Raw genomic sequence first — 26,533 nt, forward strand, 5'->3', positions numbered from 1 at the left:
ATTTAATTGTGTTTTTGAAAATTAAACACTATGGTTTATTCCATTGCGGAAAGGGTAGATATCATTTCGCTTTACTTTATGAACAATAAATGTGCGAATAGAACAGCTCAGCTATTTAATGAACAACATCAAGATCGACATGTCAGGAGGAAGTATGTTCTAGAGTTAGTAAAAAAATTTCAAGAGACAGGGAACGTAGCCAATAAAAAACGAGAAATTGAAAAACCTATAGTTAATGAAGCTAGTGAAGTTGCAGTTTTGGGACAAGTTCATCTTGATCCTACATTAAGTACGAGGCAGCTGGCATCTGTGTCTGGGATCAATCGAACTAGCATACAAACCATTTTGAAGAAGAATAAATTCCATCCATACAAAATACATTTAGTCCAGGAACTTCATGAGGATGATTATGACCGCCGTTTGCAATTTTGCGAAATAATGAGTGAGCGAGCAGGGAACGATCCACAGTTCCTTTTTAACATCTGTTTTTCTGATGAATGCAGTTTTTTCTTGAACGGGACGGTAAATCGTCACAATTGCCGCTATTGGTCCGATTCAAACCCAAGAGTTTTTCACGAGGTGCATACACAGCAACCGGAAAAATTAAATGTATGGGCTGGAATTTTCGGTGACCGGCTGGTGGGTCCTTTTTTTCTACCTGGTAATTTGACTGGCCAAATGTATTTGCAATTACTGGAAGACGCTATTGACCCTGCCTTGACTGATATTATTGAAAATGTTCCAGAGTATGATGAAGATCATTTGATTTTTCAACAGGACGGTGCTCCTCCGCATTATGCGTTAATTGTCCGTCAGTATTTGGACCAACGTTTTCTACGGAATTGGATTGGGAGAAGAGGCAGCATTGAGTGGCCTCCACGATCACCGGATTTATCGCCCCTTGATTTCTTTTTGTGGGGATACCTAAAAAGTAAAATCTATAAAACATAGCCAGCATCGCTGGAAGATATGCGTCAAAGAATTGTAGACGAATGCCGTCGCATCACTCCGGAAATGCTTCGGAATGTGCGCGAACGTTTCGAGCAAAATCTTTATTCTTGTATGGAAGCGGGCGGTCATCAGTTTGAACATTTAATCAAGTAAATAGTAAGTAAACAACTAAACATAATTTAGATTTTAAAATGTAAGTTTTTTTCAAAGTATTGGGCGGAAATATAAAATTTAAAGTCTGTTGTAAAGATAATTGTAAGAGCTTTCAAAAGAAATATTACTCAATCCCCAATACCATTTCAATATTTTGGGGTGATGCTTACCCTTGCTTGGGGGTGAAAGTGGCGGAGTAAAAAATACCAGCAAAGAATGTCCCCCTTTAATCTAAAATAGACGGGTCTGAGCGTTTTTCTACAATCTTGACGCAGTTCCTGAAAATGGCTCGGTTTCGTTTTCATTTGGCCACCCTGTATAAAAATCAATCAATCCAACAAACAAAACATTTTCTAGGCAAATTTTAGAGATGGTCATGTGATAATGGAACCTGTGAATCATTTTTCTTAAAATTAAATTCTAGTTGCTTTTGTTTTCTTAAGTGGATAAGTTAAGTGAGTTGATGTATAAAATATTTATTTACGTCAAAAACCATATGGAATTTTATCATAAATATACATCTTATATTTCACTTGATCTACCGAATATACTTTTTTACCTATACTTCAAATTTTTTTAATTATATTTTATTTTACACATTTTTGATAAATATTATTTGATAATGTTCTAGATAATAATAAAACATTTTTTAAAGTTGGAAGCATAGATCTAATAGTACCTATATGGATGGAGTGAAAGCCGTCTTTTTGTGCATTGGAGCTGTTCCAAATAATAAACTTTATTAAAATTTTATAATTTATAAAACAATATTTGTACATGAAATGTTTTTATTAATTATGAAATAAATAGAAGGCAGTACTAAATTTTTATTTTATTCAAATAGATAAGGACACAATTACAATTGTTCAAGGAATAATCCGTGAATATTAATATTAACAATTAAGAAAATAAATACCTACTTTTTATTTTTCTTCATCTCTACATGCCATAAATACGAATACAATAAATAAATACAATACATAAATATAATACAAAATGTTTATAAACACGACTTCCTCTTAAATAAATTACATGTGATAAGTCTGGAAATGCTTTAAGTCACGTGACCCGGGACTAGTTTCATCTCACTTTACATGTCCCATCCATTGTATACTATATTAGATCTATGTTAGAAGCTACTAGAGTTACAATACTTTGTTATTAGCTTTTTAGTAACAAATATGTATGTTCAGTTGCATAATGTTAAAAAATAATTTAAAAAAGTACTGACATGTGCTTTGAATTAAAAATGTGTCAATTTTTGAGTCGGTGGACAGACGTTGCAAGAAACAGTCCTGTTTGCTGTTTGGCTCATAACTGAATAGTAAGAAGATATGATTGCTCTTCTAATGGAGAGTGTGATGAAAGGGCTACAAGGGTGATGAGCTGGATATTGCCAAGTCAAGAGTTCAATAACTTTGGTTGAGCTAAATCGTCGACGCATATATCAAGTCGAACAGTCCAGCGCGGTTCATGTCACCACAACTTTATACATTTTTTTTTTAATTCTCTGGGTATTTGTGAATTTTGTTAATGTGGATTCGTTAATGAATTTTCATATTTACTTATGTAGTTTGACCTGCTAGACCATTTGATAACACGTCGTGTGGACTTCTAAAGTAGTTAGGTGGATGAAGGCTATGTTATATTACCGTCAAATTTGTACAGCTCAATAAGAAGGGAATATTCACCAAGGCCTACGCGGATGACCTTCAGGGAAATCACCAGGTATGATTAATGAGCTCAGTAAGAGGGCCCTAAACACAATAGAGAACTAGTGTGTGGGACAAGGATTAAGAGTGGATCTATCCAAAGTCGATATAGTTCTCTTCACCAGAAAATGGAAAGCAGAATGGAAGCCGCCGACTATCTTCAATAAAACTATCCAGAAATCACGAATAGTTCAATTTCTGAGAGTTACCAATGTGGGCAAGCAATTACAAAAACCACTGCGTCATTTTGGATCCGCAAGAAACTTTTTAGGAAGATGTGAGAGCTTAATCCTAATGTCATTTTGTGGATTTATACGCATATGGTGGCCTGCAGCCCGATGGTCTACCATTAAACAGCGATTAAGTAAGTTACAACCATAACTGGAGCGATACGCACAGCTTCCACACAGACATTAGAGGCTCTTCTGTCAATTCCGAAACTGCATTTTGTTGTTGAGGGAGAGGCACGAGGGGCCTCATATAGACTTAAACAGTGAGAGCTGCAGCGAGGCAAAGATCAGGATGGAGAACATGTGATTGTCGTCAAGGAATTAGTACGGAAATAAGATTATTGGAGCCGTTAGCGGCAAGGTAACCCCTAGATACACTTTCAACAGAGACTTCAGTGGAGACGTATTGGCTTGCCGACCCTAAGCCTCAAGTCTCGAATGGATTTGTGGTTTACGGATGGGTCCAAGAGGTCTGGGAAATGTGTCTTTCAGGCCGAGGTATTCGCTATCTTTGCTTGCGCACAAGAAAATTTCAAAAGATCTATGAAACAGCATATACATTATACAATGTAAAATATGTACAAATAGTCAGACAGCTGCATGCGCTTTTAAAATATATTCTTTGAAAATTATTGTTCCTTGTAGGTGGGGAATGGAGAATAAATAAAAACAGATTTAAAATAGTCCTATATATTTCTCTTGCTCTTGAGTGTAGTCTGGTTGAGGCACAGCTAATCAAATGGTACATATGCAGGATTACAAGAAGGTGACTTGATGGAGAAGTTCCTCCAGTAACCTCGGTCCTCTTATTTAGGATATATTTTGGGTATCTACGATGAATGTAAACCAAAAAAAACAGTTGCAATTAAAACTTTTCATTGTTCTCAAAAGTGGTATTGCGATCTTAGTAGTTCAAAATACTCTTTGCAGAAAGAAGACTCAAATGTGAAAGAAAGCGAAAGCAGAGATATAAATATTAACAAGATAAAGAATTTTAGACAAAACCATATAAAAACCGTACAAATGATCCATGATTTTGCTTGATTCTTGCCTTGCCTCGTACCCATTCATGCTCAGATCTGTGCCCAGCTTTATAAGTGTACATGGTACTATAGATTCAAATTTAAAACCGTCCCAATCGAACTAATTTCCTTCGAAGTAGCCAGTCTCGAATGATGGCATTCGAAGGCATTCCCTTGCAGCAAAGCAGTTGAAGCAGTTTCCTGTATCTAATTTTTACGATAATACAATTCTGTACCCCTTTGTGCTCAAATGTGCACAGGTCGACAAAAATAAGTTTACGGATGAGAAACGGGACTGGAAGTTCCCTCTCTCCTCTTCGACGCGCTCTCGCTCCGATCCAGTGCAGAATACAGATTTATGGGCGAGTCCAACTTACCAGCAAACTTATCCTTTTTTACCTATATGCGGCATAATCGAGAAACCCACAAATGTATATCTGACTTTAGAATTAGATTGTTGGTACTTATTTTTTACTTTACTTTATTAAAACAAACGACTAAATGGGATCCAGTTGTCAAATTCCTCAATAAAATCTATTAATTTGTTTCCAGATTATGATTAAAAAACCATCTACCTTAATCTTATTCTTACTGAATTATCTACAATTTTGTATTCACCTCTTAAAATAACCTGTACACGTATGACAATTTCCAATCCATTTAGCTGATTATTTTAACACACAATACTGATATAGAAAAAGTACCTTCTACGACGTCAGTTTACTTAGAGAAATATTTCAACTTTTCAAGAAGTGTTGGCTATCCAATCAGGAATTTAATTATTATGATTTTAAAGTTTATATACACTGTTATCTGCAAATATACCAGATAAAATCTTTAACGCAAGCGTCAGGCTACCTTCAAGTGTAACAATAATACATTAAATTTGATATGAATAATATACGAGATCGTTGTATTTTTACTACATGATAATCAGCAATACGATACCTTTTTTACTAATAAGTTTTAAATAATCATTTGTTTAATTTCACTACAGAAAATATTGTCAAAGGTACTAGGGTTTCTGCTAAAATAAGTGATTTTAATCGAAACAAGAAAAAAATGTTTCTGATTGTATCTTCAGAAATAGCAAGCATCATCACTGTTCTGCCAGAGTCCTTCAAAAATTCTATAGCTATGAAAAATCGAAAGAAAGTATAATTAAGACAATGTGCAAATAGTTACAAGAAAAGTTCTATGAAAAATTATAAATAAAATTAAATTTAATCCATGTAGAATGTATAGCCGCCAAAGCTATCTATCAAACAAAATTTGAAATGAGTCACCTCAAGATCTCCATATTGATTCACATGAATTAGCATAGGGAAGAGGGAAAGGATTTTCTATTCGCATACAATTTTTCGAAAAGGAAACTGATTGAGAAACCTAACAGGTCGCACTGGATGTAACTCAATCTTATCTAAAACTACATAAGGTGGTTGACAGATAGAATAATAACAAATTGGGCCAATCCTCAAAACTGATCGTTTTTAACTCCAAATCCAAATTGGAAAGAAATAAATTCAAGAGGATGGTACACGAACTGCCTAGTTGGAAAGAATGTTATATCTTAGTGGTCTATATAGGAATTGACACTAAAAGAGTTAAAATAGCCAGTCATTCTGCAACAACGACTGCTATTTCAAATTTACAAGGCATAGTCAATCGATCAGGCCTTATTTATATTTGTATGTGGAGCATCATAGGGATTTGATTGAAACCATGAGAAAAACTATCTAATCTGAATCATGATCAAAATATAACAGAAGATAACATTAAATCAGAAAATAGCAAACCAACCAACGGTCATGAATTCAGTGAAAGAAAATAAAAAGTTACTAAAGAAAAAAAATCAAATGAAAGGAAATGCTGAGGCAAGATCCTAACACAACTGAAACTAAAGTTTATACCGTTTTGGAAATGCGGAATATAAAAAGAAATTTAGGCGAAATACTGTTTTAAATGAGTTGGATAAAGTTGAAAACATGTTTTCCTTAACAAGGATTAGGCTGCTATAGAAGAAGGAACCACTAAATGGACATGTATATAGTTTTAAGATGTCTTTATATCAGTATACAGGGTGATTTTTTAATTTGAAACTTTCAAATACCTCGAGAAATAAGAAATGTATTTTTTTTGTATTTTGTTTTAAAAATACCATTTCTTTGCTTAAAAATTATTTTATTATTTTATTATGTTTACATTTAACGTCTGTTATTTCTTCCTTAGTGATTTTGTGACTGTAAAAACACAAAATAAACTAAAAAAAAAGAAATAACTATAAGAAACAAGTCATTTTAATCAAGCACCCAAAAGGAAACAGAAAACTACTATGGTTACGTCATTGTTCCTGGGTAGGTTATTCACCAGCCATTTACGTTTCTACAATTTAAGTAACAATTTCCCAGTTATTCAAAATTTGCGAAAGAATAAACTTTTTTGACGACGAATTTCAAGTATTTACATAAAACGTGGTATTTTTTTTTGCAAATATATTGCAGAATCGTATACATAATATGTTCTCAATAGGAGAAATCGAAAAAAATTGAATTTCGTCGATTACAGCGCTATCTATCAAGAATCGAAAAAATGTTTCACATAATAGGCCCATTCAGTGATATATAATTTTAAACTTTTTGGTTCATTTTATGATAGTGTTTAACCACCTAAATATATCTTAAAAAAATTATTTCAATAGGATTAATAATAAGTGATATATTTAATTCTGAATTTGTAAGACCCTTAAAAAGGTCAACACTGCGAGAGAACAGCTAATGACGTCACGATACCGGCCACTCGGCGATCAAGTCGCGAGCAGACGGAGAGATGTGTAGATATTTGCTATACTTTTACCTATATTATATACCTATATTTTTAAGTGTATAAATAGAGAGTGTATAAGAGATATACATCAAGTCTTGTTGAAATGCATTTTTCACACAACATATTTATTATAAACATAGAATGTCTTGGAATATCTAAATACATTTTCGGATTTTTCTCAATGACGTAAATGGTTCGCTTTTCTACATTTTCTGTTGCTTTCCATTTTTGTACAAATGTACCCAACGTACTAGACTCGGTACTTGTGGATGTATGCGACGACGTGTATGTGCCAGTAGTACTTTGACTAGTATTTGAAGCAACTCAGAACCACCCTCGTTTTTCTTTGGTTGCCCGTCTAGGGGGTTGTAAAATATTATTATTTAAATAAATTGCTTATAGGTCCCTCTCGCCACGTATTTCGAAATTTTTCTGGACGGGAACGTTTAGATTGGTTAGAAATTTTTTTTTCGGCACAAATTTAAAAATTCTGCTCTATGTTTAAATAATACTATTTATAACCTCCTAGTCGGGCAACTAAAGAAAAACGAAGATGGTTCTGAGGTTATAGGACCCTCTCGCCGACGTATCTCGGCGACGTATTTTTGTGAACGGGTACGTATAGATGGAGTAGAAATTTTTTTTTCGGAATAAATTTTAAAATTCTGCTCTAAATATTCAAATAATAATATTTACATCCCCCTAGATGGGCAACCGAAGAAAAACGAGAGTGGTTCTTTATAGGTCCCTTACGCCGACGTATTTCGAACTTTTTGTGAAGGCGAACATTTAGATGGGGTAGAATTTTTTTCCGGCATAAAGTTGAAAATTGTGCTCTAAATGTTCAAATAATAATATTTTACAACCCCCTAGACGTGCAACCAAAGAAAAACGAAGGTGGTTTTGAGTTGCATACCATGGCTGGAGAAACCGTAGATAACATCACAAAACTTTTCATTTTTCAGTAATGAAATAAATATTTTAATCGGAGTCGATCCTGAGGTACTTTTGCAGCCTGGAACTATACAATATTTGTACAGTCCTCGGTTTCGATCCATTTAGACATAAAAACAATGAGTAACGAAACTGCCAAGCGAACCACACATAGGGTTGCCAGTCTTCGGATTTTGATGGTACATCTTCGGGCTCCGGGTTAACATGTCATTTCTCCGGGTTTCATGGAAAAATCGTGATTTCTTCTCCATATTTCCTGATTCCGTCGTTTTTTTTTTAGACATCATTTATTTTCCGCTCCATGTGTGTCACGAAGTGAGACCTTTTTTTTAGGCATCAATTTCTCCGGGTCTATCATGAAATAGATCTGGTAACCCTAACCTAACCACACACCGTATGATTGATTTTTGGCATACTAACTAATTAAAGGGTAAGCTTTTGGAATATGCAAAAAAATTCTACTGAATGGGCCTATTGTTGTTCCTCTTTAATATTTCAAAGTAACCCCCTCCCCCCCCCCCCGTCACCCCTATAAGTAGAAGGGTGAAGGGATATTATTAAATTTTGATTATGGACATTTTTTCGTAGAGTGCTTATTTTTCGAGATATTTGAATGTTTCAGGTTAAAAAAAATCATCGGTTATTAATAACAACAGTTTATGATCATTCTGCATTGTTTTATTTTTATTTTCTTTACGTTTATTAACTCTATATTGGTGCCTGGTAAAGTTATATGAATATTAATTACTGTTAAATATAAACAGTAGTTTCCAACCACAATTCAAACCTTTTTATTAGTTGCGTATATGTAATTATCTAATTTTCAATTTTATAATGACGTTTTATCAGGTACCCAATAACAGTGATTTATTGGCGGATTTAAATGGGGAATCCTAACGTACACGTAGCATCTCGTATCAAAATTATCATCCCGTTATCATAAACTTAAGAAGCAGATATATCTTCTATAAGAGTGAAGCGATTATTGGCTTATGATAATTTCTAAATTAACGACAGCATTTTGGAATTAATTAGAATATTTAATTAGATTTAAAATGATTAAAATTAGCTACTGATTTGTCATTCATAAGTTATTAAACACGTAGGTAGTTATTATGCTCGACTTATTACTTTATAAAAAAGACGATTACAAATAAATTTTAAATGATATGTGGAAAAATTAATTAGTAGCGGACATTCATAAACATTGATTTATAACGTATGTTTGTGTGGCTTTTAGGGAAATACAATTTTGACATTTTTTTATATTCAAGCCTAAAGCTGTAAGTGATTTATTTTTCTATATTTTTGATGAATACCTTGTACTTATATGGAGCCACCTTGTTAACATACTTTAAAAATTATTAGCTTTATCTAGAATGAAAATAAATAAATTCTAAGAAACTTTTAACTCCGGTATGGCGCCAACATTGTCAATATTGATTAATCAAAAATCCGGATGATACTGAGTGCCTTTATTATTTTATCAGATGTTGATAACATATCGTATTAACGAGAAAATTTCGACAAATCGAAGTATGATATTGCTGTTGTGCAAGATGTTACTATTATATGACGCTTTGTGATTTTTTTTAAACTTTACTATTAGTTTTATATAGTATTGATCCTTGTTGCCTTGTTCTATTTCGCGAAGTAGTTAGGTTCATTTGAAATGGCTTTTAAAGTCTGTCATGAATTTGCTTCAATCTCATCAATAGTCTGAAAACTCCGTCCTTTCAGCACTGATTTTAATTTCGGAAATAAGAAAAAATCGCATGGAGCCAGATCTGGGATGCTGAGAAAGGACAGTAATCTGATTTTTGACATAAAACTGATGAACTGACAAAGCTGAGTGTGTGGACCATATGTGGGCGCATTGTCATGGTGTAAGAACCATGAGTTGTCTTGCCACAACTCTGGTCCCTTTTTGCGAATTTTTTACGCAATCGTTGTAAAAGCCTTGATAGTTCACACAGTTCACTTGTTTTACCTTGATGCAAGAATTCAAAATGCACAATTCCATTAAAGTCAAAAAAACGGTGAGCATCACTTTGTCATTGAATCGAGACTGACATGCTTGCTTGGCGCGTGATGATCTTTTGCCACTCCAGTGTGATGATTGAACTTTTGTCTCAATATTGTACCCGTAAAGGCAGCTTCCGTCTCTCGTTGTGATCCTTTGAATGAATGTTTCATAATCATTGGATTGAGATGCTAATCTCTTCTGTAATTTATCCGACAGTCAATCGGCGATTTGCACGAGTCATCAGTTGCAGTCGAAGGCCTTCCTGATCGAGGATCATCTTCAACTGATTGACGACCACTTTTAAATCGTAAAAATGATTCGTACCATTGCGTACGACCCAGAGCACCATCTCCGTAAGCCTTCAAAAGTTGAAAGGTTTCCATGAAAGTTTTCCCCAGTTTCAAGCAAAATTTTACGTTGCATTGTTGTTCCAGAAAATCACACAATTCAAAAATTATCTCTAATGCTTAAGCACGTTGCACTCAAATAACAATACCACGAAAATTAAATGAGAAACAATCCAAGAACAAGTGGATACAGAGGAGGTTGTGGACAATGCAATGTTGCCAACTGTATATCACTAAATAATTCTATTAGCGCGTAATTCATTGTTCGATTATTTTCTGAACAGACCTCGTACAGACTGATGTACATTTTTAATAAGGAATAGTTGACATTTAAGTATTGTTTCTCGCTTATTCATCTGTTACATAAAGATAAGTGTGTATCCAGTTTTGTTAGTTTCTAAAATTGTATACAAGGTAATTCACTTGGGAAATTACAAGAATACTAAAGGCATAATTCAAGATTGCTTATTACCCAATTTTTTGGTAATTCAACCAACCTTTTATCCTTTCCGTTTCCGAGATTTGCATGGTGAACATCCAAAAATGAATGACTTTGTGTATAGGTATGGTATTTTAAACTGTAGTGTTTTTACTTAAAATTAAGTAATTTTTCTCACTTGAATATTTGTATTTACCGAAAAATAGTTCTACTGATTTTTTGCGACAAAATCAATGCTAATATCGCATTGAAATGTGGCATAAGAAAAAATATGCATATAAATAAGGGCGTAGCCTAAAGTTACTTAATCAGTAAGTTATCTGAATATTTGTATAATATTTGCCGTTGTGTTTAAATATACCTTATGAATACGACATATATAAGGCGTGTCACACAAAAAAATAACAATGGAATAGATTATTTAACCCGCAATTTCATAATTTTAAATTCGCTATGAATAATAATGAAATTCATGATTAATCATGGTTAATCTATCTATCATAAAAAAGTATGTCCACAGTTTTGTATATAAAGGCTGTCCCAAAATTCACGCAAGAAGCAATTTTGACACAAAACACTGTTTTTTTTTATTGATTTATAGGTCAGGTATCGGGTAAATGGCCTCGACGGCTTTGCTGGCACTCTTTTCTCGAAATTTTCCATGATTGTTTTGTATAAATGCGGCTGAATTTCGTTGATACAAAGCTCAATTTCCTTCTTCAGGCCGGTCGTTGGTCTTGAGTTTGTTGATATAAACCTTAAAACTTCAAAAAACCCCAACTCGTATGATCTGGGCGGCCAATTCTGACTAAAATGAGAAATTACACGACCAGGAAATAACTTATACAGTAAATGAACTGTTTGCTGATGATACTTCCAGCCCAAAATCCGCAACAAATACGTTGTGGATGCATTTGTTTCTCAATAATCACTTGTGGATTTTCTGAACCCCAAATGCGACAATTTTGTCGATTAACAAAACCATCAAAATGAGTCTCATCGCTGAAGATGATTTTGTTCGAAAAATAAGCATTCATTTCTTGTTCCATAATCTATTCAACGAACTCAGCTTCGCTCTGTGTGGTCAGTAGGCGTCAGTTCCTCGTTTGCTAATTGAACTTAAATCTTTCATGGAAATACGCCGCAGAGAGCTTCCCGAAATGTCCAATTCTTGACCACGGTGCCAAATTGATCTACATGGACTTTCAAGAACACACTCACGAATCACTTCAATGTTTTGTGTTGAACGACTTGTTGAAGAGTGGTTAAGATCACTAATAGATCCAGTCCTTCTGAATTTTTCACTTAATCTCTCCACATTTGATTAAGTTTATTCCGACCATATTTTGTACGAAAATTGCGAACTGCATCTGCCAAATCTTCATTATTTTTAAAATATTACACAACAACGTTCTGTAAAATAGCACTCCATTTTTAATAACTCTGAACTGTCAGCTGTCAAGTTTTCTTTTTCTCATTGGCAACACTTCACCCAAAATTCAAATCTATCATGAATTTTGGGACATGCGATATTATGATTATTCCAGAGATCCACTTTTTCTAATATAACCTTAAATCTAGCTTTAATTGATGAAAATATAACACCGAATAATGTATCCTATCTACGTTTCAAATACATTTTAATTTTAAATTAATTATCTTTAATTTCCATAAATAACGATTTCCTTTTTAAATATCTTAGCATACTGATTTATAAGCATACCTTTGTCAAGTACTTAATTCTGTGAACAGCTGCAGTAGTCGTTATTGTTTTGTTCAATGAAGATCATTGGAAGATATTATAGTACATTTGTTATTAATCAAAATTAATTACAGCTTAATGACATATCCGTAAGGTCAAAATAACTAAATTCGGATCTATAAACCTCTCACAAGAGAATGTTGCAGTGCAAAAACTAACAATGCCAATCTCATTTAGTAACCCGGAAGTCCTCATAGAATACACAAACGAATCGGAATATCTAAATTTGTAAATGGAACCTTCAGACATAGGTACACTCGATTGAGAATTTAGAATAAATATTTTGCTTCGGTCAGTATTCATGTACTTCAGCAAATAATTATATAAATACACTCATATGTTATCGATAATACTACATGTGTGTGTAGTATAGAAATAGATAACAACAGTAACACAAACTGGCGCCTTACTTAGGAATAGTTTTGCGTTTTATAATTGTTGTACACAGGGTGTTTTGAAAAAAGGTGCTATAAATTCCGAAGACTGATGCCATATTCTGGGTCATGAACCTATTGAATTTTATTTTTGAGATATAGGGCGTCAAATATGACTTTTTAAAATACATATTTTTTTGAAATTAATTAAAATTTTCGTCAGTTATGATTTTCTCCAATAACATTTCAGAATATAACTATTTTGAGGGCAAGTTTTCTGAAAGGAACATTTCTGAAAGGAAATAACAAATAATACATAAGAACTTGGGAAAATCAATAACGCACGATTTTTTCTAATTATGTGGCCTTTTCTTTCTACAGTTACGCCCCTGCTGATACACATATCTAATTTCGATAAAAAACATTTATGTGAAAAAATAAAATTTGTAACACAGTCTGTATCTCGGAAATAAGATATGTACAGGGTGTCCCGCGAGGAATAAAATTTAAGGGGACATTTCTGTTAGTTAAAAAAAAATTATTTTTTTTTAATGAATGTAACATATAACCATTGCTGTAGACATCAGGAGTAAGCTCTTTTCGGGAAGCGTAACTTCTAGCTCTATGTTTTTTTAGATAGATATAAAAAAATATGTTTATAGTTCAGCATTGCTTCAGCAATACAAAACTTTGAAAGCTTAACGAAGTTACAAATAAAATTAGGAATAATAATTTTTTCACAAGGAACCATGTAGTTTCTTTAAGATAAATATTACGGTGATATTTGCAGTCTGACGGTGGACGTGATAATCTTTAAAGTTTTTTGTTAGTTTGTGAGAGCGATAAAGTAAGTCATAGAAATCCGTGCGATAGACAAGGATGGTTACATTGAAGACGTTTCATAATCTGAATAGTCACTCCCACTTCTAACCCGAAATGGGTGGTGACTATTCAGATTATGAAACGTCTTCACTATAGCCATCCTTGTCTATCGCACGGATTTCTTTACTTTACTTTGTCGCTCTCATGTAAAGGCAGATAGACCATGTGGATTTTCCAGCCCTGTAGAACTATTATTATGTAGTTTACACCAAAATCCAAGAAAATATAAAATTTGATAGTATGAAGTCATTTTGTTAAAGAAGTACCCCATTTCATTCATTCAGATTTCAGTATTTCAACATTATTGCTCCAATTTTCTATAACTTTGGTTCAATATTCTCATATTCTTATATTTTACTACTTTTAATACCCACTTACTTACTAACTATGTTAATAATGATAATGTATCTACCCTTTACTGTACCCACGAAGACGGACACTTGTGTGAGATAGGGAGCGGCATATTATTATTTTGTAGGTCACGTTAATTGATTAATACTTTAATCGTATTTCTTTATAGTAATAGAAGATATATGTTACATCATATATGAGCAGGATTTCGCTACCGACACAGGTTTTAAAATGTTTAATGAAGTCTCTCAATTTCGCTTTAAGTATGCGTTATGTATGCGTTTTAATTGTCAATCTGAAATATCCAAGTGGAATATTGTTAAGTTTTTATATAATTATTTAACCGAGACTTTAAATTAACATCCAAGTCAAAAAAATAATAATAATAACAACAGATTATCAAATTAAGGAATATGTTTATATTTAAAAAAACGCTATTTGTTAATAACGGAAACTTTTATATCGGTCATAATTATTATCAATGCTAGGAAAGTTTTTATTGAGAAAACAAGTACATTTTTCTGTACAAGGGCGTACATTTATTTAACGTAGCAAATTTTTTTGATTTCATCCAAATATATTTGTCTTTTTTGCAGTTAAATAATTATTATAGTACAATATTTCCAAAGTGTTTTCAAAGATATGTTAACAATAAAACAACAAATACTTCTTTTGATTTTCATTTCATTTTTGCTATATTTTCGCCACAACAATAATAGTAGTTTTAAAATAGTCAGAAGCTGGGTGAAATTTGCAGACAAATTAATTTTAGTTTTTATAACGTTATTTTAAAAATGATTAAACATTAAATTGGGTAGGTACCATAGAAAAATACATATAATCTTCAAGAAATATTACAAAGGACGGATTCATGGAATTATCAATACGGAATATCATTATAAAATACTATGGAACTTTATATTAAATTTTACAGGTAGGTAATAATCTAAATTTTTATTGAAAATTAATATTAAATTTGAAAAATCATATATTAAAGGATATGGAATATAAAAATTAATTTAGCAGAATTACTTAGAAGTTTATGAAAAAATCAGTTCGGAATTTTGAAGGTAGGGTTTAATATTATATGAAGGTTTACATACTTACTGAAAATTACACAGCAATAATTGTATACATATATGTATGCTTACATTTTCATATTGTCTATGGCAATAGGTTATCACGGAATGTTCAAGGAATTCTACCATAATACTAAATAATAGGTATTATATTCAATTTTGTGAAATATTTAAATATTTTCCCTCAAAAAAATTTGGGAAAACGGTGTTTTGGACCAAGATTTATAGAGATTATTTTGCTTATTTTTGTCTCAGGAATATCGCTTAAAATTTGCCCTTTTATAGTACACCTGGTATACAATTTTTGAGATAAAAGAATAAACTTTTTTTTATACTTATACTGAAAAATATTGTCGTAATTCTATATGTCGAAAACGAACTATTTTAAGTATATGTGAAATTTTCCTCTTGCCCTGTATTTATGGATTGAGATTGATTAAGTTTACATTTTTCTCAAAAACAGTAGGTACATTGTCAGTAATTTCGGTAAAGGTATCTACATTTTCTTGTGTAAAATGAAATTTTACACGATGCAGCACACCTTATAAAACCTAAACTTACAGAATTATATTTGAATTTGATTTTAAAAAATCAAATTTGATATGTGCGCTAAACTTCGCCCTGCTTTAAAAATATTTTTTTTAATAAAGACATTTTGCACTACACCTCAAAACATCCTGTATAGCAAGCATTTCAGCTCAGGCGTAAAACAAGACATTTATTAATAGTTTAATAGCTATAGGTATATTCATAGAATTTGACGAAGCACGTGGACAATTTCGATGTTAAATATCAATTCTTATTCAAACAATCCTTTTGCTTTCATCAAAAGGCTTATTTTGAATGAAACGGTTTCTTACCCGCTTTCCCAGAGGCATTGGTGACATTCCTTCTTTCAAGATTATCATGAAACTCGTTGTAGAGCACCCCGTAGGAGTTGATGACGCCGAAGAGGATCCCGTTACAGAAAAACGAGCCCAGCATCACTATCCATGCCCTCGAACCCCCATCGGCTGGGGGCCTGTGGGTCGCGTCCGTCTTGGGCAGCGACCCATTGTGGTGGTTCTTCTGATTGATCAAATCGACCTTCTGGGGAACGAGTTTCGCGTCTTCCACCATTCTTCCAGGCACTTCACACTTGACACATTACCACGCGGGGCAGCTAGATCGAAGACGACGGGCCACCGGGACAGGCGCGACTCACGTGCAGATCAGCTGGAGAATCCCGGTTGGGTATCGACTGTGCCACCGAGGAGGTATAGCTGCGACGTCAACCTAGAACGCTAGAGTGCGGCGGTGTAAAATTCAATTTGTGTTTGGACTGTTTCGACTTTTAACGCCAATGGATGACGCGTGCGCACGATTTGAACCAATATATTTATGCGGAACGATTGTTGAATCGTAACATTTATCTCTTGTCGTTATCATGTTTCCCCGTTTGATGGTTGGAACTATATCAGCTGGATAACGTACGCGGTTATCAGTACCACAGCTGATACTCTGGTGTCCATTGGGCATACTTGAGTGTTCATGAATTAAAATGCGAAGCATTTCATTCAAAACCAGTTTAACAAATGAATAAAATTACGTTTGTATACAGTATACACGTTGTTAGAAAAACGTAGGTCAGGATGCAAACCACGGATTTTTTGAGTGAAAACAATGAGACTTTCCTTATGCCATTTTTCATTTAGTCGCTTCGTCTTCAAGATGCAGAATGTTAGAATTTCACTATAAACAATTTTAATAATAACTTCTTTCTTTTTTATTTCATGGGGTATTTCTGCAACACTGAAAAAAAAAAAATAAATAACTTTGCACCTAAAGGATAAGTCAAAAGGGTTCATTTCATAAATTTAGTTTTACCCAACCCGAAATATCTCACATTAAGAAAAACACATTCCATAGTTTACGTTTTGTTTCTGTTTTCATTATCAAAACTTTCATTCTCAAATTAACTTAAAAAACAAATGTAACAGTTTCTTTGTTTTGTTTATCTAAAGACATAATAAATATTTACCTTCCATGGAGATATTTATTCTATTATTTAGTAATAATCGGAAATACTAGAGATCGGAAATGTTAGGGTGGCTGCAATGTAGGACTGGCTGTAGGTCGGGTCTTTTTTGAAATTTTATTTTAAAAAGTAACACAACCGTTGCCTTCTTCAAACTTCACGATTTACATTATAAGAATACAGGTAAGTATTTGCATAATACAATAGGCACAGAAATGAAGGAATATTAAAAAAAATCCCAAAATTTTGGGTGATTTTCAAAGAGCTGTAACTTGGAGGGAAATGATCATAGAGAGAATAAGAAAAAAGAAAATTGAAGCTTCAGATGTCTAGTTTTCAGATCTGCAGTTTAAAAGTTTTTAGCGTCAGCAGTTTTTGAGTAATCACAAGAAAATTAACAGAAAAAAAATTTGTCAATTTTTTCTTTTTTAAAAAGGCCTATGGGCTTCAAAAATTTTTTTTGGTTATTTCACCATAAAGCTCTTTTAGATTATTTAATTATCTTCAATTTGAGCTTTTCCGGAGCCTTGTACGATTATTTTTCACTAAGTTATCGTCGATCAAAGCAAAAAAATCATTTTTGACTTTGGCAATCAATTACTCGGGAAATAATGGTCAATTTTTTTTTTTTTCATTTTTTTAGAATCATGGACGTTTTTTGATGAAGAAAATATGAATTATTGCTAAAAAAACATTTTTAACAAAAAAAATGAATAAAAAGTGAAAAATTACTTATTACATTGATTTTCAGCAAAACGACAAATTTAAACATTCCGGGCACTAACAAAAATAAATCGCACCGTTTTGAAATTATTTTTCTTTTCTTTGGGACACTTTGTGGTTGGTTGAAAAGTTACAGTCGATATCCTTAGTTTATTCATTATTTGCAAGTTATGCCAAGTTACCCAAATATCCTTAATTATGCAATTTTTTACCTTTTTTCTAACCAACATTTTCACTTTGAAAAAATTTTTTTATCAAAAACCCATAATTACGACTTGTAGAGAATACTCTGCAGTTTCCAAAACCCTGCTTGGATTTTCTGTACGACAATTATTTCCCGAGTAATTGATTACCAAAGTCAAAAATTATTTTTTTGCTTTGATCGACGATAACTCCGGATAATTCCGGAAAAGCTCAAAATGAAGAGAATTAAATTATCTAAAAGATCTTTATGGTGAAATTACCAAAAAAAATTATTTTGAAGTCCATAGACCTTTTTAAAAAAAAGCAAAAATTTACATTTTTTTCTGTTGATTTTCTTATGATACTCAAAAACTGCTGTTTCTGAAAAATTTTAAATTGCAGATCTGAAAACTAGACACCTGAAGCTTCAATTTCGTTTTTTGTGATTCTCTCTACGACCATTTCCCTCCATCTTACAGATCTTTGAAAATCACCCAAAATTTTGGGATTTTTTTTAATATCCCTTAATTTATGTGCCTAGTATAGTATGAAACAAAAAGGGGCAGTGTCAATTTTTCTGCAGTAAACGCTTCTCATGGAACTTACAATAAAATATATAAGTATAATATAATGCATAATAATAAGTACCAGCAAAATAATAATTTCTAACTCATAAGGAAAGTAATTGTAGAAAATAACTAACGGTTGTCCTAAGTGCTCTGCGGTTAATCCTCTTCGACGATCGGTAAATACCATTTCAAAAACAAAAATGATCCTTCAACGTTTATCCTAGTCGCATATCTAGAATAGTCGAAATTTTTAATAGATACCATTTTTATTAACGGTGGTCAAGGGTCAACTACTTCCCATTTTAGTAATTCTACTATCCGCGTCATTGTACAATAATCTCTGCCTCTGATCTGAAGCTTCGCATCGATCAATTTATTCGATACGTATCTAAGGACACACCTGCCCTGACGGTCTGGCATACCGGTGAAGAGTCCAGGTTTTTTTGCTGAAGGACGTTGACCGTGTATTTCATTGTCGTTTGTGCATGTGTCAGTGAGTTTAGAGCTTTGCTTGGTCGAGTGTATGGCACGTATTTTTATGGCAGTCAGTAGTAGTATTGTATATCATGAGCACACGACTTGACCACAGATTTAGCTTATTGCTGCTACTACAACGAGGTGTTCCACTTAAAACTTCTCATCTGAAAAATATCGGAATTAAAAAAAAAACAAAAAACCTGAGACACGTCGATCAAAACTTACGCCCCCTTGAAAAGAAAATCGACGTGACTTGGGAAGTTTTAATTGAAGTTTACTGTGTATTTATTTTATTGTCGCCACTTATTTCGTCGTTGAGAATATTCAACTAACAATCAAAATTTAATGAATTATTACCGTTTAACAAAATAAATGCGGATTCTTTTAGTTTCCTTTTTACCATATTACTTTTCCCAAAATGTTTGATCGTTTTGTCGCATATTCGCATTTTTTTTATTTTTCAAGATCTCGTTTTCTAAGATATTCTCCGACTCTAAAGACCCCCCCCCCAAGTTTCGTCAATATAAAGAAGCATCCAGATATAAGCGACAAGACCAACATTTGTCGCTAGCTACTAGTTTCCGAAAATAAAATTGCTGTGTGCCTGACTGTTTATGTCGACATCGTAAATATTTGTCTTTGCCGCATGTTTCGCTATCTGTTTCTTCTTAATGCAGACAGCTTTTCATAAGTCTCGTGACACTTGTCAAAACTACAATTTTGTTTTGTGTTGGTATCTTGTCGTCATACCGCAGTATTGTCGATTAACACGAACACTCATGATCAGTCAAGTAACTGATTCTGTGTGGGCAGTGTGTTCCTTAAGACAAATACAGACTAGCATATATACAAAGTTGAGCAACATGTATTGGGACAGTATACATAGCCAGGCGTCAATGATTGACATTGACGCCCATCAGACATTGCGTTGGCAACGAGAATTATTTTCAGAAAATATCAGTGTTGAACTCAACCTTTTGGATACGTTACTAATAAAAAAGGGTACAGGGTTTAGAAACACAAACAACAAGGGACTTTTGTATAGCAACTGTCAGAAGACATCAGAATCTGTCCGAACATGTCTCGCGGCAATTGTAGACATGTTCAGATACACATGTCGCTCAATTATGTATACAAGTCTGTACTAGCCTTTATATTTACATGTTTGTCGAAGCTAAAAGGTTTATAAAACATAATTCTTTTGTGCGAACAATGTTTCTTATTACTAAGACATATTTTTAATGACACGAAACCTAGTTCAACAAAGTCGTCATTTGTGCTGCTCCCTGTCGCATCTGTCTATACATACCTTTCATATTTACTAGATACATGTTTTTTCCAGTAAATTTGCGTTTTCATATATGACCAAGGTACCTACATACATTTTCTACATAAATAACTAAATTAAAAAAAAGATTATATTAAAGGCGCTGTTTCCACAAAATATTATTTTCTACAAAGACAAAACATTTTAAACATTTAATAGCTTTTAGAGTTTACTGAATAACAGTAAATTACGACACCGGTCACACCGGACAAAAAAAAAGACAACAAAAACGGGATGACGTATACAATTTTAAATCCATGTTTCTTCTCTACAGAATAACTGACACTTTATTTATTTGCAATGAAATATACGTAAAGACTAAACTTATATAAGGATTGACAAAGTAATTGTAGGAATTTATGTTGGTAACCATTATTCTCAATCTTTTTAAGTATCAAGTCGCCGCCTCTTTGCAATATAATAATAATAATGTCTTTACCCCTCATTCTAACCACGAGAATTAGCCCAAAAGTCGGAGACTTGTGCGGGAGAGGAGGCGGCATATTATTCAGCAGGCCGCACTTGCGCCCAGGAACGACTTATGTTGGTAGGCCCTAACCACCATTCAGTGCAGGAATGAGGGAAACCTGGAAAACCTCATTAATTAGGGGGGTGGTCAAATGCCAACCGGTGTCAATCTCTCACATTGACCCAAGCCAACATTCTTCCACCCTACCATACCTGGACAGAGGGTGCCAATCCTCCGTACAAGCATAGCTAATCTACGGTCTACCGCGCGGCTATCGACCGACATAATATAATACCTAAGTTGACCATTTTAGTTTTCAATAATGTATAATTGTTCTTTATAATTACAGCGCTGTCGCTGTATAAAATTTCTAGCCTTGAAATTCCGAAATGACAGATTTTTCTGCATTTTACGCCGCTGATACCAAAAATAAATTTTAGTACATCATTAAATCTGTATCGTGGTCCAATTCAACGACAAATTTCAATAAAGTATTGATATTATTTATAACTGTGATCTATTATTCAATAAAATTCAAACAAAAGAAAAAAGTATTAGCTAATTTAAACCATAAACTAGTTCTATATAAAAATGGAAATATTTAATTTATTTGGAATTCCCCTCCAGGGATCAAAGACTTTTATTTATGTCTTCTAACAATGTTCTTTTAGTTGTTTTATTCTTTGTTATCAAACATAATACAAGGGTGTCTGCACGTTTTTATAAGTTTTTTGTTAGTTTTTATCGCTTGTACCGTTGGTAAATGTTGTGTCATTAAGTCACTAAAATACTATGGTTTTTCAGGTTGTTGTTGTGACGTATATCTCCGTCAATTACAGGCTTACATTGCACTTAACCTTAACCTTGGCCAGGAATATTTGACTTGCCCTTGTTGTTCTTGGGCTAGACTTTGTGGAGACGGACTTGCAGTCATGATGTTTTTAGGCTCGCCTGGCAGCAACCACGTACGTAGGCTACGGTATAAGAACCTGAAAAGCCATCGTATTTTATATATCACTAAAGGCCATGAAAGCCTTAAAACCAGTATTATTTTTTATTAGCTATTGTGACCTGCAATTGGCAAATTCTCAGCCGATGCCCATGCCATTATATTATAACTCACAAAATACGCATCTATAGCATTTTGTAATTGTTTTTTATTTTATACATATGACTAATACAAGGTAGGAACAGCTTTTGAAAATTGACAACATCTATAATATACTTCCTTCAATTTAAAAATAAATAACTTTAACTGCCAAGTATTTTGTAGGTATCTCGGTTAATGGAAGTCTAGTCATTTATTTATTTTCTTTACTGCTACAAAATAATGCGTCTCAAATATTTTTATATTCAAAGGTAAAAATCTCGAATTCGGTTGTATTCTCGATAAAAATATTGTAGGTATTTAGATGCACTTTTTGAAAACTATTATAATAAGAATAATACTGGGTACATTCGGTCTTAGAGGCCCCATACACCTCGTTGATTCAATGGTTTTACCTGTACTTTATTTTTTACATGGAAAGTAATTACATGCGTTCATAAAGAACATTTAAAAATGTTCTCAAGATAAGCTCAATTACTTAAGTATTTGCTGACAGGTCATAAATAGAGCTCGGGGTTATCGTCGGCTAGTCATAGGCATGTTCGTCGTAAACAAATAGACAAACAAGTAGGTATAAATAAAAATAAATACATTAGCGTACTTTATCAGCGAAAGGTCGTTTTTTACCCCTTGGCGCGTTTGACATTATTAGAATATTAAAACACGTATACACGAAGCAAACACGAAGCCGTTATTATCGGTTTCGTACGGTGCGCTGTAGGGAAAGGCCGACGCGACGGCTATGATCATCCGACCAACTCAAAATTCTATTTCAACTGCTCGACATTTTTTCTATTGTAGATATTAAATATTCTTCGATATAGGTATACAAATCTATTTTTATTTGTTAAATATTGCAAAAAAGTTGTATTTCGGACATGAAATTTTACTATCCCCTCTAATCTATTCTGTAATTCTGAAACAAATGTGTTTTTGTATAAATAGTTATGTATTTACTGTTTTCCATGCTACAACTGAGTTATTTATAATTCACTTCTGAATACAGCGGTAATTAGTACCTTTTAAAATAACATTCAACACAAACCGCATAGTGTCAATATTTATATATTTGAAATGACTTTAAGCGGTAGATACTTAACGACAATATTTTTATTTACAGTGTGGTGGGTTTTCGTAGGTTAATTGCTCATTTGGCAACATGGCCCCGCGTTGGGCGCCATGTTGCGGGTTTTGAAGGTTCAGGCTAGCTTGCGGTGCAGTTAATCTACCATCCCTCTTAGCAGGTTCATCGGGTTACAAACCTTCAGAATGGGTTTGAAAGGATCATTTTGAACTGGGTCTGTTTTTACTTTCGATGCTATGACGTTGGTCGCCTGATCGCTTAGCGAAGGTTTCCATCGTATTTACTTCTCGCTTGACATAACAACCGAAGGAAACTGAGATTTATGTTCCTCCTCGTGACTTCGATCTACTCTAGGTTCATGCTCTTCATCGTCGTAGCGGGAGAATCTTCGAAAGTTAGTCGAAATTCGCTGTATTAGACTATTGATCATATGTATAATATCAATAATTATATTTCGGTGACTTTGGTTCTAAATGTTTAAATTTGCTTTAAAATAGTAATTCTAACTTGTTTTACATAAGCCGTTTCTTATATACTTCCTCCAATAGATATTTTTAAAGCATTCAGAGCCGTACTCTGGAAAAATTTTAAATGATGGCTAAAGCAAGCTAAAAAACTCTTTAAGCGATTATAATAGTAGTATCTTCTAATTCAGAATTAAAAATAGCTTTATATTTTGTCATAAAAATAGCAGCGACGTATTTAAAAAAATTAACCTGATGGTGGCCCCTCGAAGACGAAACGTCGGATTGCAAAAATGTTGACCTCATTGGATAGAGCGAAAAAAGTGACTTTGTAAATATGCAATTTATTTTAAAATTCGTTTTCAAATAAAGCCAGGAAAAAATAAAACGATTTTGTAAAATTTTGGGTTTTTCCGGATATCTTCGGAACTATCCGGAATTTTAAAACTTACTAAGCGGCATATTGTTAAGTATAAAAAAACACAACTTTTTTCAAATATGGACCACCCCGTATCTCTTACCGTTTCCTAGATCCTAATGCTATTTCATCCTTATCATGGACACACTGTATAACTGGAAATATTAAAAAATTTTATTTGCATTTGCACGTTTGATATTGGGGAACATAATTATTGTGTCAGCATAATTTCGAAAAGTTGTTCTCTTTAAAATAAATAATTCTTAATGTTTCCTTAATTTTGGGTACAGTTTTTGTTTCCAAATTGGCCAGGTTCTATTTACATATTTTATTTAAAGAATTGAGTTCAAAGTATTTAAAATATTTTACCTAAATCATAAAACTGTACATCTACAGATTTTTTAGTATATTTAACAAAGAGCACCTAAAAATAAGAGAAAAATGTAGGTTACCTATTTAATAAACGGGAAGTTTTAGACCAAGAAAGAAAAAAAATTAGAAGCAAGAAAATTGCAAGTTTTATAAGAACATACATAGTTTTATAAGTATTAGTATTTTTACTCAGTGTAATCAAAAAATGGTTAGGAATTTCTAAATAAGTATTAAGAAGGATTGTATCTGGGGAATAGCAACTACATGACACTACCACAGATTCTTAAACACATAATTAAGAAAAATCTTTTTCTAAAATCGAAGCAACCGCTAGAAGACATTAAAGTTGATAAACAATTTTTTCCGAGAAACTCTAAAACGCCTTCTCCGTGTCACATTTTGATACAGTAATTGCAGTAATTGCATTTACAGAATTAGCACGGTCGAGACAATCGTAGAATGTCCCAAATGTTCCGCAAATAAAAAAGTTCGCAGGCAAGATAGTTACAACCAACGACCTCAGAGTCATTCTGAGGTCTTTGGTTACAACTACTACAGTATGACTAACTAGATTAAAAAAAAATACATAATATAAAGCACATGTTCCATAGAATGCGGATAAAAAAACCCAAAACGACTATGCCCTATTCATAGGTCGAAACTACCGTACACTGCCCTTTTCCTCTTTAGGCAATTAGTTGGCATTTGTATTTCAAACAAAATCTTGCTCTGTATGTATGTAGTATCAAATCAAGTCATGAACATCTAAAAGAAAAAAAAATATGTAATACCGTCTTCTAATTTCTTTCCATTTCTTCTTCTTTCCCTCTGCATAAAAACGCAAACACAGATACAACTGCACGTACAGCACAGATAAAAGAATTGGCTGGCCATCGGTAGGAAATAATAAATTACGAAAGTTACGAAACAACTTTTTTTTTAACATCTGTGATCTGTGCATGTGTCACACTGAAATGAACTTAGTAGGGAGGATAGAGCAATGCGTCAAAAACGCCGGAGACTTTATCGACAAGATTCGTGGAATTGAACTCTAACCAGAAGATATCCTGGTGAGCTTCGATGTTACATCCCTATTAACGAAAGTACCCGTCGACGAAGCCCTGGAAGAACTGCATCGAAGACTAATCGCAGAGGACAAAGATGAGAGCCAAATGGATTTAGCAAAAGTGTGCATAAAATCGACCTCCTTTGCATTCCGGGGCTAATTCTACGAACAGACGCAGGGAGCAGCAATGGGTTCACCGTTATCTCCAGCCCTGGCCAATATATACATGGAAGCCTTTGAGAAGAAAGCCCTGGAATCCACAACGTTGAAGCCTAAGTGCTGGTACCGATATGTTGACGACACCTTCACCATCTGGACCATGGAAATAGAGAAAAATTCCGCCCTTCCCTTCTTGGATGTTTTGGTTGAGAGGAAACCAGATGGCACTTTAGGACATCGAGTATATAGGAAGCCAACTCACACAGACAGATATCTGAACGCGGAGTCCCACCACCACTCAGCCCAGAAACAGGGGATCATAAATACCTTGATTCATCGAGCGCGGATCATCAGCGAGTCAAGACACTTGGCCGAGGAGCTAGAACACCTACGCACAGCCGTGATAGTGAATGGCTACACGACGCCACGCCACGACATACGCCCATGGAGAAACGGGAGCACTTAGCGACGACGTATCTACCTTACCTGAAAGGTTGTACAGTTAAAATCGGGCGTTTTCAAGAAGAGGAATATCAACACCGTATTCAGCACTGTAAAGAAGGTGGCGGCAGCGTTTCCAAAGACCTGCAACAACGACCAGATCCAGGGCCCCGGTGTGTACAGTATTCCTTGCTCTTGCGGAAAGGTCTACATAGGACAAACAGGAAAGCACACCAACATGAGGTTAAAGGAACACAAAAGTCACTTCAAGAATAACAACTGCACTTTATATGATTAATTTGTTTAATTTTCAAAATACATATGTGTACTTTCAACTAGCATTTATATTTCGAATTATAATTTATTTTTTATTAATACCTAGTTGAGGTAAGAAACAAATTGATATTTAGATACTATTTGTCCTTAATTGGGATGATCTGTTGAGCAATAATAATACTTATTTATTTTTTTATGTTGCTAATTATTATTCAAAAAATAAGACAAAACATTTAATAGCTATTTTGAATAAATTACATTTTTTGCCAATTTTG

At 33.5% G+C, this 26,533-nt stretch overlaps 2 protein-coding genes across 2 annotated transcripts in view; one reads left to right on the forward strand and one right to left on the reverse strand.

Moving 5' to 3' along the window:
- The window catches only part of LOC108906663 (monocarboxylate transporter 10), a 61,656-nt gene extending 45,263 nt beyond the window's left edge, over nucleotides 1-16,393 (reverse strand). The window contains exon 1 of the mRNA XM_018709981.1: nucleotides 15,966-16,393. Coding sequence (XP_018565497.1) covers nucleotides 15,966-16,224 — 259 coding nt within the window. The 5' untranslated portion in view covers nucleotides 16,225-16,393. The remainder of the gene's footprint in view (nucleotides 1-15,965) is intronic.
- Nucleotides 16,394-25,569: 9,176 nt separating this feature from the next.
- On the forward strand, nucleotides 25,570-26,280 carry LOC108906646. Its single transcript, XM_018709960.2, has 2 exons — nucleotides 25,570-25,947; nucleotides 26,044-26,280. The coding sequence occupies exons 1-2, from the start codon at nucleotides 25,570-25,572 to the stop codon at nucleotides 26,278-26,280; spliced, it is 615 nt and encodes a 204-aa protein (XP_018565476.2).
- Nucleotides 26,281-26,533: the final 253 nt, after the last annotated feature.

Source organism: Anoplophora glabripennis, unplaced genomic scaffold (genome assembly GCF_000390285.2).
Source record: "Anoplophora glabripennis isolate ALB-LARVAE unplaced genomic scaffold, Agla_2.0 scaffold185, whole genome shotgun sequence".
In the NCBI taxonomy this organism is placed as follows: Eukaryota; Metazoa; Arthropoda; class Insecta; order Coleoptera; family Cerambycidae; genus Anoplophora; species Anoplophora glabripennis.

Excerpts from the sequence above, each read along its gene's own strand:
- LOC108906646 (XM_018709960.2), top strand. The coding sequence starts at position 25,570 with ATGGGTTCACCGTTATCTCCAGCCCTGGCCAATATATACATGGAAGCC. Across the intron at positions 25,948-26,043 it reads ACCTACGCACAGCCGTGATA|TTAAAATCGGGCGTTTTCAA; the intron begins GTGAATGGCTAC and ends AAGGTTGTACAG.